General features: G+C 42.4%; 1 protein-coding gene across 1 annotated transcript in view; it reads right to left on the bottom strand.

Annotated features, from left to right (window-relative positions):
- Positions 1 to 13,822, bottom strand: part of TDRD12 (tudor domain containing 12) — a 92,143-nt gene that overhangs the window by 33,601 nt on the left and 44,720 nt on the right. Inside the window, exons 11-18 of the mRNA XM_079799355.1 lie at positions 11,983 to 12,063; positions 8,074 to 8,134; positions 7,605 to 7,712; positions 5,353 to 5,538; positions 3,427 to 3,583; positions 2,817 to 2,944; positions 1,280 to 1,471; positions 710 to 838 (exon numbers count right to left, since the gene is read on the bottom strand). Of these exons, the coding sequence (XP_079655481.1) occupies positions 710 to 838; positions 1,280 to 1,471; positions 2,817 to 2,944; positions 3,427 to 3,583; positions 5,353 to 5,538; positions 7,605 to 7,712; positions 8,074 to 8,134; positions 11,983 to 12,063 (1,042 nt within the window). The remainder of the gene's footprint in view (positions 1 to 709; positions 839 to 1,279; positions 1,472 to 2,816; positions 2,945 to 3,426; positions 3,584 to 5,352; positions 5,539 to 7,604; positions 7,713 to 8,073; positions 8,135 to 11,982; positions 12,064 to 13,822) is intronic.

Raw genomic sequence — 13,822 nt, 5'->3', positions numbered from 1 at the left:
CTTATTACGCTTTTATTATTATAGATTGATTTCAGAGAAGAAGGGAGAGGGAGAGACAGAAACATCAATGATGACAGAGAATCACTGATCAGCTGGCCCTTTCTCCCCCACGTGACCCCCCATTGGGGATCGAGCCTGCAAGAGGGGCATCATGACCTCCTCGTTCACAGGTGGATGCTCAACCCCGAGCCACACTGGCTGGGCTCAACAGGAGCTTTTTAACCTCACCTGCTAGTTCATTATTGCTCTAATGTAATGTACTACTGATTCTTTTATTTTATTTTGTATTTGGCCTCATTTCTACATTTTAGCATTAATTTATATACAATTAGATTAAATAAATCTTTAGCCAATTTATTTGGCTTTTCTGGCTACATAATGATATATTTAGTGTTAATTTTCTCTATTTTCTTAAATAGAGGGTACAGAAGACATTGGCACTTCGTGAATCAGATCCTTCGAATGCTCTGCCGAGACAAAATACAAAGCCCTGCCCCCCTGGGGAACGTTTGCCCCACCTACTCGGCCCCTCCCCTCAGTGGCAGACCTCCTGCCACCCTTTTTCACTTTGCAGCAGAACCCATTCTGATGGATGCTGAACTTGTAAAATTTTATTCCCCTGTCAAATATTTGCTCAATAATTCTCTGATGACTCGAGATCCGATCACAGTTTAAACAGCAAGAACATTTTATGTTCGGAAAGGCTCACCTTACACACTATTTCAGTTTCAGCTACAGAACAGGTGAAGATCAAGGTCTTTTGTGCCTGACTTGGAATGAAGTCAAGGATCTGGAGTAAAGTAGAGGTTTTTTCACTTTCTAGGCAAAGATGTACCACCTAGTAATGAAATACAGAAACAATGTGATTTTTTAAATATTTAAAGTGATCCAGTTTTACTTTACTTAGGCAAGTTATGATTTTAATAGAAAAGGATGTATAGGAAACCAATATTGATTTAACTTCCCAATTATAGATTTGCTGATGAAATTAAAGCTACAATCCTATATAATAAAAGGCTAATATGCAAATTGTCCCCTCAGGAGTTGGACCGACTGGGAGTTCGACCACTCACTATGATGTGCGCTGACCATGGGCGGCACGGAACGAAAAAAGGCTCTGGCCAGCAGCCAGGGGAAGGCAGGCCCCAATCGGCCCTGATTGCCGGCCAGGCCTAGGGACCCTACCCATGCACGAATTTCGTGCACCGGGCCTCTAGTCTTTTAATATTAAGTCATGACACATTCATTAGCACCCCACCACACCCCCATGACTCATTACCTGTTGGACATTGCCATAGAGAGCAGCCTCTTCCATGGCAGTGATCACAATGTAGGGGTCATTCATGAACTCTTTGATTAAATGTTGTATATGTCTGTTCCAATGAACTCCAACTGCAACAATTTGATGTGGTGCAGATTCCCTTTCTTCAACTTCAATATTTTTTTTAAAGTTATCTAATATAGCAAACATCTAAAAAATTAGTATAATTTCATTTTTATTTCAAAAGAGATTAGTTTGACAGAACTTAAAAGGTAAAGGATTGTATATTTTCTGTTTTCGAGTGGGGAAGGCCTTTACAAACATAAAAGTAAAGGAAAAAAATGAAAAAGGAAAAAATGCTAGGTGCAAACAAAATGAAAACATTAACATCCAGGTAAATATGTGTAACATATGTACCAAAGGATTAACATCTTTATACAAAAACTTCTACAAACTGTTTAAAAAAGACAACCCCACCAACAGAAAATAATAAACAAGTAATTCATAGAAGAATGAGTACAAATGACCAGTATGAATTCATGCTCAACAAGTAATTAAGGAAATACAGATTAAACTAATCAGATGCCATATCACAAGTTAGACTATGAAAAAGCTGGACCGGGCCTCGCACTGCCAGGGGTGCAGCATGTGCAGCATGGCGGCACATTGCCTAAGGGAGTGTAAACTGCTTCCAGAAAGACAGCTGTACGAGGCAGTATTCTGGATATTAGTTTTGCAAATAAGAATTGAGATTATAGAGGCATTCAGAAACCCTGTGCAGACCGACAGAGTCAGCAACTAAAGCCTGGACTTGAACCTGAGGCCATCACTGCTCCCAAATGACTGCTGTTGGTCATCATGTTACACTGCTTCCAACAAATGTCTTATAAGAGTTCAGTCTTTGATCCATCAATCCCCTTCGTAGGAATTTACCCTATGGGAAATGTGCTAAAAGGTGTATTATGTTCTGAAGCCACACACACACACACACACACACACACACACACACGATGCTAAATACCTAAAAATAAAACAATATTAAAATAAATTATGTTTATGTCCATAGGATTCAATACCATATGGCAAGTAACAATCACACTGTAGAATAGTAACAATACAATGCTATTTACTAAAAAATGCAACTTACAAATGACCACAGAAAGGTACTGATATTATTAATTCCTATGACAGAGGAATTACAAAAAAGAAAGAACTACTCCAGAATAATAATAGTGATTTCCTGAGTGTAAGATTATGGATGTTTTCAAGTGCTCTCCTCTATTTCTCAAAATTTCTAATATAAAAATTGCTTTTATAATCAGAAAAATATTAAATAATTTTGAAAACCTCCATAGTTTTGCTTTTCAAAGAGAACACTGGTAAGAAATTTTCAGAAAAACATTCTCTCTCCTTAATCATAGAAATTAAAAAGGAAAAAAAATTAAATTAACCAGCTTCTACCACAAATAAACACTCTTCTTGAACCCTAAAAACAGTGAACACTTTAATTTTATATATTTGAGTAGTAATGACATCTAAATGGATGCTTACTTACTTGTTCATTAGCTTCAAAGAATAATACTTCCACCTCATCCAAAATGAGGTGACAGAGTCTAAGAAATAACAAGCTTTGATATCTGAGAAGTCTCAGGAGGCTATGCGGTGTTGTGACCATTACATCACCTGTATTTCAAAAGAAAAAAAAATAACATTTTAGATTTTCCACAGGTTTTTCTAACATTTCCTTTCCTAAGATTCCACATACTTTCTAGAGATGCCTTCTAACAACACAAAAAGCTGTTTTTCTTACTTAGGTGGGTGAGGCAAGAAGTTTACCTGCCCAGCTAACAACCTCGTTCATTATCTGATTAACTACCTGGGCTCCCATCACGTTCTGCACAACTAAAAGACAGGGAGCGTTTAGTCAACATCTAACAGGAGGTGCTCAGTAGATAGTTCATAAATGAATGAAATCACATAGTTCTCTCTTTTTCTCACAGAGATAAACCTTCATCATCTATCCCCATCGGTAACTGACAGGGGCAGCCTGAGCTAGTGACCATCAGCTGCATCACACAGCTCTGACACCTGCAGCTTCCAGGCCTGCTGGGCAGGGTTCCGCTGTGCTCCGTAGGGAAAACCAAACAGCTTGGAAGGATGCTTACACCCCCTTGGAAGCTTCATATTTTTGGCTTCATCTTTGTGGAGTCCAATTGTTAATAACATAGGATGAAGTGGCCTGGAGGACACGCCATAGTCTCCCAATAACTCAAAAATAAATTGGGCCTTTTTCCACCCAGGGCACACGATGACGGCCAGAGGCTGCAAAGACAAACAAATCCACATTAATTTTGGACAAAAGTTAGGAATCAAACACATTATCTGTGAAGCATGTAGACTCTTTGCTCAGAGTAAGCACTATATAAATTTTTATCGTCATCACATAGGTCAGAAAAGTTTAAATATAATTTCATCAAAAAGGATTGAGACACATTGGCTCAGATTTTGCTAGGGCTTAAACTAAGCACTTCACAAATATTAATTCACTTGGTCCTTAAAACACTCCTATAGGACAGAACCTAGCGCTGCCTCATTTCACAGGTGTCTGTGGCACAGAGGTGAAGTCAGGTGCCCAAGGCTGCACAGCTAATACATGGTAGCAGCAAGATTTGAAGCCAGGCAACCTGGTTCTAGAGCTCCTGCTCCTGAGCTCAAGGGTGAACTAACTGCTTCCTGAAAGGGGCCTTTAAAAAGGTTAGCATCTCTTCCTTAGGTGACTGAGTTTCTTTTCTTTTCTTTTCTTTTTTTTTTTTTTTTTTGAGGTGGTATTTTTATTTTATTTATTTTATTTATTTTTTATTTATTTTTTAAATTACTTTATTGATTAAGGTATCACATATTTGTCATCAACCCCCCGCCCCTGTGACTGAGTTTCTTATAGCAACATCTTAACCCTGCCCTCCACTATGCCAGAAATATCTCCTGAAGGCGCACAGCCTGCCAAACACCTTCCTGCACACCTGCCCTCAATTGAAGAGATGATGAGACTTTCCTTCACACAGATCCAGGTGAGCGCCAGCTTCCAGGTGTCAGGCCTAAAAGCGAGCTGACCATGGACATGCAGAGAAAACAGAGTGGACACAAGTGGACACAAGAGACAACACCTGGACACCCCTTCCTGGCCCAGCCAGGGTTCTATCTCCACACAAGCTGCATCTCATCAACGCGGTCAGCTACTAACCAACTGATGGATATAAATGTATTCATTTAGTTTTATTAAATCAATACATAATAAGTTAGCCAATGCAGATTTCCAAAGGAAAATCATTACTCTACCTAGCATAATTCGAAGAGTAAACTGTCATGGTTTCTAAAATGCAATCCTAAGTGTCTTTTCGTACTGCTATTTTTCACCTTGTAATGAGTGGCAGAACAATCCGCAGGGTGTCCTTTGGGATAGGATCTGAGACAAAGGCCATACCCAGCAAAGCAGATGTCACTACCCCACTGTCAAATATTTGATCCTCACACCCTATTTCTCTCCTTGCCATCATCTTTCTCAGCTATTTTCAGATTCTGACACATGGAAAAAATAAAGGTTTGTAAAAGTGTGGGGGTGCTATGAAAATATTTGAAAGAACAGGAGACGAGATGACAGAAAACCTACATTCTAAGCTCACTTCTTGTCACACTTGCCAGCTGTTAAGAATTTAAACCAGTAACTGCCCATTAATTTAATTTTCTCATCTGTAATACTGGTGAAAAGAACACATGGCCTGACCATCTCATAGGGTTGCCAGGCCAACTAGATAAAGTAATCAGTGAAATACTTTTTATAAACTATATATTTGTCTCTAAAAGCTAGACTCTCTTGACTCAGCAGATGGCCCACAACTGGGGGGTCAAAGGAGAGAATAGTGTGAGAGAAGCGATGACTGTGGTCAGGTAAAAGTTTCTCATAGGACAGTTTCTGTCCTGACAGTTTGAACACCAAATGAATAATGTAACCTAAATTTTACCAAAGGTAGGTGTAAATTTTAAAATAAATATTTAATCCATTTTGTTGTGAAACAAAATTGTCTTCAACTTACTCCGTTTCTACTTGGTAATGACTTGTAGCAGCCCGCTGTTTGCAAAATCGTAAGCACTGGTGGAAGGTACAGCAAGGGGTCATTTCCACACTGAGAAATGACAACCACATCACAGCCACGTGCTATGGCAGGCCAAGAGTAAGATTCAGTGTGGCTAGGTCCCAGAAACTTGTTTCTTTGAAGAGCCTACAAAACATCAACAACCAAAAACCACAATAAAGTAAACTAATGAAAACCCATCTGATTGCTCATTTATCCCAATAACAGTATGCATTGCTCAGTCTGGCATTTTCCATTGAATCTTTTCTAGCACCTAAGTCCTGCTAGAAGATTCTTGCTTTTCTAGGCTCCAAATTTAAAGGATCCAACTGACCACCCAGGTGCTTAACGCTCTCCAGCACAAGGATGTGGCTTCCTGTCTAAATCTGCCGGTGCATCAACTTCACTGGTAAATCTTTTTAAAAACATGCCTTTATTTGCTTATTTTCTATATGACTGTTACTAAAACCTCCCAAATGTCCCAAGTTCTCCAGCCACATTGATACTATTTTCCAAAAGGCTGATCTCATCAGCACCATTATCTCCATGAAGTCCTGCTCCCAGGCCCGGAGCCCCACGGCAATCAGGGCTGACTCTGCTCTGCACCTGGTGTGCAGCTGCCACCCTGGGGTCTCTCTGCACCATCCCCCTCTTGTCTGCAGCACACGCTGTCTTCTTTACTTTCTTGTGTTAGTGAACGTATTTCAGTAGCTTCTTGACAAAGGGTGCAGAGGAAGTAAATTTGAGACTTTGCACATCTGAAAATGTCTTCATTCTACCCTCACACTTCGTTGATAGGCCTCTAGGTTAGAAATAACTTATTAGAATTTTGGAGTCAGTGCTCCTCTGGTGTTACGGTGAAGCCTGAAGCCATTCTGATTCCTGATCCTGTGACTGGGACCAGTTTCTTCTCCCTGGAATTCTTCATGGTCTCTGAATCCCTTCAGTTTAGATGCTTCGCAACAACGTCTACTATCTTGTTCCTCAGGTGTGCTGGGCCTGTGGTAGGTAAACTCCCTTAACTCAAGAGTCATATCCATTGAGTCTAGAAATTATTCCTGTGTTACGTTAGAATTGTCTGCCCTCTTCCCCCCTTTCTTTCTGGAAATTCCATTTCAGATATTGGGCCTCAAGTTGACACTCAATTTCTCTTTTCCTCCCTATTTTCATCTCTTTGTCTTTTGTTCTACTTTCTGAAGATTAGCTTTTATTTTATCTCTTAAATCAACTATTGATTTTTATTTCTACAACAGTATGAGTTTCTAAGAAACTGTTTTTTATTCTCTGTTCCTTTTCTATAAAAAGTGTGGGGTGCTATGTAATTGTCAAATACATACAATATATACCTTATGAAGGATATTTATTTTCTAATGTTTTCTTCTATTCTCTACATTGTTTATTTACTTCAGTTGGCTTGGATCTTACTTTTTTTCTCTTGGGTGAGGGCTTTCCTCAAACATCTAACCATCCCTGATGCTCACCTATGGGCGGGGCAAAGCTCAGCACCATGTGCGAGTCACATCACTGTGGGAACACGGGGCAGCAAGCAGGTGTTTTTAGTGGGAGAATTCCAAACAGCATCACCTAAAGGTCATTCTCTAGGGCTATTCAGTTTCTCCAAAAGGACCCTTCCTTCTCCTTCCTGAGCAACTGGCTCTGGGTGTTTAGGAAACAGGGTGGGGAAGCTCCCGACCCCACCACCTCACTCCTCCCTCGGGGGTGTCCGTCACCCTCTGCAGCCTGTGGAAAGCTCTTGTCCACTAAAGACTTCGTCGCATTCTAGTCACCCTTGGGGTTTTATCCCTTTAAAAAATATTTTAAAACTTTTTTTTTGGTCAAGAAGGAAGTAGATAAACATGTATGATCAATTTACTACGTAAAACCAAGCTCTATAAAGCAACTTTGTTAAGAAGTATATCATAATCGTCCTGGCAACTCATTTCTTCCAAGTCCCTTTCCACAGGCACTTTTGAAAACTTATTTCAGAAAAGCACTTACAGTTACACATGGTTTCTCCATAAAAGAATTAGTCACTTGTAAGAAGTTAGCCTGGACTTAAGAATAAATAAGAAATTACTAACAGAAGCTTAAAAGAGTATTTCAAAAGCAAAGAAATTATACAAATGCAAGTTCAATAGAAGCGTTTATTAAAAATCCTTCCACCTTCGGGCAGGTCGGTACTCCTCCTCGGTCGGTTTCAGGAGCACGGTTACCTTTTTCAGGTCTGCCGAAAGCGGCGCCGTGTCAATGGACAAGCAAGGCTCAATCTTGTTCCGGAGCACCGCAGAGGCCTGCTGTGCGCCCGCCTTCAGCTTCTGCAACTAGAGGACACACACGACAGACAGTCTGCCCCGCAGTATCAGCACAGAACACCAAGAACTTTATGGACACGAGAAAAGACAAGAGTTTGATTGCAATGTAAAAACCTAGGTATATATGCTTATCAAAAACCACCAAAACTACCAAAATGAAAGGAAGATATTCTAGTATCCCCAATCCTGAGAAGAACAATTTCTCTAAAGCACCGATTCACTAGACAATTTCTAAAAAATGTCTTTAGATAAAGTCTCCAATTGAAGAGGTTTCTCTTCTAATCTCAAATTTAAAGGGAGGAAGGAGGGGGATTTAAAGAATAAAGTTTTTTTTCTTTTTTCACTTTTTTTTTTTTTTGAGTTGTAATACCTGTTGCAGATCAGAAATTCCATCAGCTCTCAAAGGATCAGGATTTAGAAACTGCAATAATCTGTAAAATAGTTAAAAAGACAATTTGAAGGGAAAAAATTGTATCTTTTTCTTGAGTTACTAGAGGCCAGTGAACGAAATTCATGCATGAGGGAGTTCCCCTCAGCCCAGTCTGCTCCCTCTCCAATCCGGGACCCCTTGGGGGATGTCCGACTGCCGGTTAGGCAGGATCATGGCCTAAACCGACAGTCAGACATCCCTCTCACAATCCGAGACCACTGGCTCCTAACTACTCACATGCCTTCCTGACTGATCACCCCTAACTCCCCCCCACTGCTGGCCTGGTCATCCCCAACTTCCTCCCCTCGCCGGCCTGGTCACCCCTAACTGCCCCTCCCCCGCCAGCCTGGTCGCCCCTTACTGACCCCCCTTGCTGGCCTGGTCGCCCCCAACTGCCTGCCTCTGCCAGCCTGGTCGCCCCTCACTGCCCCCTGCCCCCCCCCTCCCCCCCGGCCACCAGCCTGGTCGCCCCATGCGGCCTGATGCTCGATCATCTGGTCGCCCCTCAGTAACCCCCCTGCCGGCCTGGTTGCCCCATGCAGCCTGTTCGGTCATCCGTTCAGTTGCGATGGTCACTTAGCTTCTGCAACTAGATGGTCTAGTTCCAGGGAGGTTGGAGGTGTTCAAGATTAAACAGCAAAGGAAGGAAGGAGACGGTGGATATTTTAGAAACTGTGATGACCTGGGGATCATGAAGTCTTTCTCCTTATTTAGAGCAGGTGGCCTGGGATTGGCAGTTCTGTGTCTACAGCCTGAGGCTCAGGGTGGGGCTGAGGGAAGTGTGGGACTGCCTTGACCACAGTGGCCTTTGTCCCTCCCCCGCCTCTGACTCTCTGAGTTAAGGGAGTTTACCTACCACAGGCCCAGTACACCTGAGGAACAAGATAGTAGACGTTTTTGCAATGGTCGCTTAGCTTCTGCAATTATATATACATATATATATATAATTTTAATTCTTCCTTGGCAGAGTTAAAGTGAATTATATATCCCAAGGCAAAGCTATAAATGACTACTTGTTCTGTTTCGCCTATTCACTCTGATACAAAGGCCACTGTGGTCAAGGCAGTCCCACACTTCCCCCAGCCCCACCCTGGGCCTCAGGCTGTAGACACAGAACTGCCAATCCCAGGCCACCTGCTCTGAACAAGGAGAAAGACTGCATGATCCCCAGGTCATCACAGTTTCTAAAATATCCACCGTCTCCTTCCTTCTTTGCTGTTTAACCTTGAACACCTCCAACCTCCCTGGAACCCACAGTGGATTGATGAAGTATAATCAGTGGGTTCTAAGTAAAGGTCACTCAGTCAAACAGGAGGTAAGATACAATCTTCTAATCCTATATAATGAAGAGGTAATATGCAAATTGACCCTCACATCCTCACAAGATGGCTGCCTATGACCAGGCCGGCAGGGGGGTTAGTGAGGGACGACCAAACGACTGAACAGCAGGCTATGTGGGGTGACCAGGCCAGCAAGAGGGCAGTGAGGGGCGACCAGGATGGTGGGGCAGTTGGGGGTGACCAGCCAGCAGGGGGGGCAGTTGGGGGCAACCAGGCCAGCAAGGGAGGGCAGTTAGGGGCGACCAGTCCAGCAGGGGGGGAAGTAGAGGTGACCAGGACAGCAGGGGAGGCAGTTAGGGGCAACCAGGCCAGCAGGGGGGGGTGCAGTTGGGGGCAACCAGGCTGGCGGGGGGGGGGCAGTTGGGGGCAATTAGGCTGGCAGGTGAGGCAGTGAGGGGCGACTAGGCTGGTGGGGGAAACAGTTGGGGGCAACCAAGCCGACAGGGGGTAATTGGGGGCAACCAGGCCGGCAGGGGGGGCAGTTAGGGGTGATCAGGCCAGCAAAAGGGGGCAGTTGGGGGCAACCAGGCTGGCAGAGGGGGCAGTAAGGGGTGACCAGGCAGGCAGGTGAGCTATTAGGAGCCAGCGGTCCCGGATTGTGAGAGGGATGTCCGACTGCAGGTTTAGGCCCGATCCCTGGGATCAGGACATCCCCCAAGGGTTCCCAGATTAGACAGGGTGCAGGCTGGGTTGAGGGGATGCCCCCTGAGCACGAATTTCGTGCATTGGGCCTCTAGTACAAAAATATACGGCAATGGAGCAATCTCAGAGTTCATTTACTAAGTAGTGCAATAAAAGAAAGAAATGAGTTACATGGACAATGCAAGGTGTTTTTGAAGTATGGTAGTAGAAACTGCTGTTTGGGTTCTGTACTTATTTGATAAAACAATAGAAAGTTATTTTGATTTTCTGAACTTATGTATGCTATCCCAATACTCCATTGATGATGGTTTGAAAATCCCATTGATTGTGATCTCACTGGTCATCAAAGCACTCGAAGCACATTCCTGGGACCCAAGACAGTTCAATTATCCTAAATTGCCTCAGTAGCTACAGATAGTGCATTCCTGTTGACTCAGTGATCCTAGAATCTGGACAGCACAATTATTCTAAATTGTCCAGGTGGTCCCAGTAATGTGTTTCTGTTGATTCGGTGATTCATAGATACTTTAGATAACTAACTTGCTCAGTTTCACTTCTGTAAAATCGCGAAACAGGTTCCTCATTCCAGACCCAAAGATGTAATCGATACTTTTATGATATTCTGCTAATATAAGCCAGAAGTGGCAAACTGTTCGGGGCTGCGAGATTTGGAGCTTTAGCCCCTCGTATGCTACCAGCCTTTAATAAATGACTCCATAATTGGACTTTTTTGAGGCGTCCTTTGTAAGATGGGGGTTACACTACAACATTTTGTTCCAAGGAAAACACCCACTGTGACACCACAGCTTCCAGGTGTTAGGGAGGAGGATGTCAATGCCGGTGCCACTCCAGATCTGCGGGCTCCATGGCTGCCTTCAGAGCTCCCGGCCTTGAAACAATCTGAGGAGCTTCTGCTGGATGAGACGACGCTGGAGCCCACAGGGTGGCCTCTGGGAAGCTGGGGAGCCTGAAGGACTTCCACAGTCAACACCCTCTGCCCTGTCATCTCAAAATAATTAGTGAACAGCATGACTTATACCCATTTCTGAACTGTCTTAAACTCTTTGTCACTCTGGTAGCTTCTACAGCAGTACTTGAAATGTAAGAGTGGTTTTATTTTATTTTTTCATTGATTTTAGAGAGAGAGGGAGGGAGAGAGAAACATCAATATAGATTGGTTGCCTCCCATAGGTATCCCGATCGGGGATCGAACCTGCAACCTGGGAATGTGTCCTGACTGGGAATCAAACCTGCGATCTTTAGGTGTACAGGATACTCTCCAACCAACTAAGCCACACTGGCCAGGGCTGTGAGAGTGTTTTTAGGCTGGTATTATAAGAAATCTTAAAAGTAGGTATGACAATATTTTGTGTGTTAAACAAGTATAAAATGAAGTTATTACTCTACTGTAAACAACTTATAAGTAAATACTTTGTGAATCTGGCAGGACAAAGATAAAAAGATCCCCCAGTTCCACACTGCAAATAATTAAACAGTTTCTAGAGCCAGTGATAAACCTATTTAACATAACAAAACTGGAAAGAAGCAAATACCAACCCATATAAAATCAACCGCCCCAAAATATTAACTACAGCTAATTTGTTTCATAAAATTGTTCACTTCACCAAAAGAAATTCAAGAAGGGGAGATAGAAAATGTATATTTATAGAAGAGAACTTTAAACAGAAAAATATACCTTATGTAAAGAAAAAACTAACTTCAAAGCCTAAAGAAGCCACTATATGTATATTTTTAAATGGGAACAAAGATTTAAAATTTATAATAAAATCATATGTAAATTCTTCCTGCTTATAATGTTATCATAATTATTTCAATAAAAAATTTAGGCCAAGAAAAAAATTCATACTTTACACAGCCGTTCTTCTCATTGTACTCTTTCTTCTCAGCCAATCTGAGTGGTTTCTCATTTGACTTCTGACGTAAAGCACTAGAAAAAAAAATTATTAAAATTTATAAACCCAATCCTGAAAATATATTTATTTCCTGGGAGAAAATTTAAAAAGTACCACTGAGGAACAAGTTGATCTATGTAGGTAAGTTTATATGGGAACTGGAGCTGAACCCCTCAAGTACAAACACCATTTAACAGTCTGGTGCCTGCCAAGAGGGAGTAAGCACGCCACAGCCCCTCTCCCACTGATCACCACTAGGAGCTCTGGATAAAGTACAAAACTATAGGGGTGAGGCGTCAAAACGTGAAAAACAACCACAATCGTGGAGAGTTTCCTAGATTTTTACCTTCCACTATAGCTTGGTGTTAAACTGAGGAATACCTGGGTTGGTGTAGAGCAGTGGTCGGCAAACTCATTAGTCAACAGAGCCAAATATCAACAGTACAACGATTGAAATTTCTTTTGAGAGCCAAATTTTTTAAACTTAAACTTCTTCTAACGCCACTTCTTCAAAATAGACTCGCCCAGGACGTGGTATTTTGTGGAAGAGCCACACTCAAGGGGCCAAAGAGCTGCATGTGGCTCGCAAGCCGCAGTTTGCCGACCACGGGTGTAGAGGATATAGATATAAAAATCTCAAGAGAAACCTCAAGCCAAAGAATGGGGAAGAGGAGCTTTCATGAAGAAGCTGGGAATCCCAAATGACTTTCCCTTTTTCTCTCCTTGGCCTGCCCAAGATCAGCTCTGATCCACAGAGCTGCAGCAGTGTGGTCACCGGAACCCTGAGGAAAGCCTCCCCTCCCTCTAGAGCAGTGGTTCTCCACCTTTCTAATGCCGCGACCCTTTAATACAGTTCCTCATGTGTGGTGACCCCAACCATGAAATTATTTTCGTTGCTACTTCATAACTGTAATTTTGCTACTGTTAATGAATCGTAATGTAAATATCTGTGTTTTCCGATGGTCTTAGGTGACCCTGCTAGCGGTTCTCAACCTGTGGATCGCTGGGGAACAGGTACTATATGGTCTAAAGACTGTGTGAGGACAAGCTCCTTCGCTCCTTCTCTCTCTCTCTCTCTCTCTCTCTCTCTCTCTCTCTCTCTCTCTCTCTCTCTTTCTCTCTCTCTTTTGCTGTTTTGCTCCACAGGTGGTCCCAATCACACAGAACCACATGGCAGTTTCTCCAAGAGAAATCATCTATCTGGTCAGAGGAACAGGGAGAGGGAGCAACAAGGAAAAAGTGTATGTGAGAAAAATCCTGGAAAAAGAGAGAAAGCCAGAGGGGAGAGGGTATCCCCTATTATTGTTAATGACCCAAAACACATCCCAAGCTCACTCCAAGTTGAGCATATTCAGAACAGATGCAAAGCAGCAAATCAAAGACTTGGAGATTGAGCCAACATTGCAACCACCAGCCACAGAAAAAAAGACAGAATTGAGGTTTGAACCTAAGGGAGTGGTTGACTCCCCGCTAAAACAAATGAACAAGAACAACAGAAAAATTAATATTCTACAGAGGATTTTAACAGAAATCAGAGCCTCACATCATAATATTCAAAATTCCAGAATATAATAAAAAATTACTCAACATGCAAAGAACCAGGAAAATCAGATCAATTGTCATGGGAAAATATAATCAACAGGTGCCACCTCTAAATGTTCAGAAGTGGGAATTATGAAGCAGTGATTATAACCATGCTCCCTAAGAAAAGGAAAGGTGAGCACTATTGAACGGGATAATAAAAGCTCTCAGCAAACAAATACAAACTATAAAAAAAATGAAAATTTTAGTAAA

The sequence above is a fragment of the Cnephaeus nilssonii genome (genome assembly GCF_951640355.1).
Source record: "Cnephaeus nilssonii genome assembly, chromosome: 20".
Lineage (NCBI taxonomy): Eukaryota > Metazoa > Chordata > Mammalia > Chiroptera > Vespertilionidae > Cnephaeus > Cnephaeus nilssonii.
This window is presented reverse-complemented; position numbering and strand designations above follow the sequence as displayed.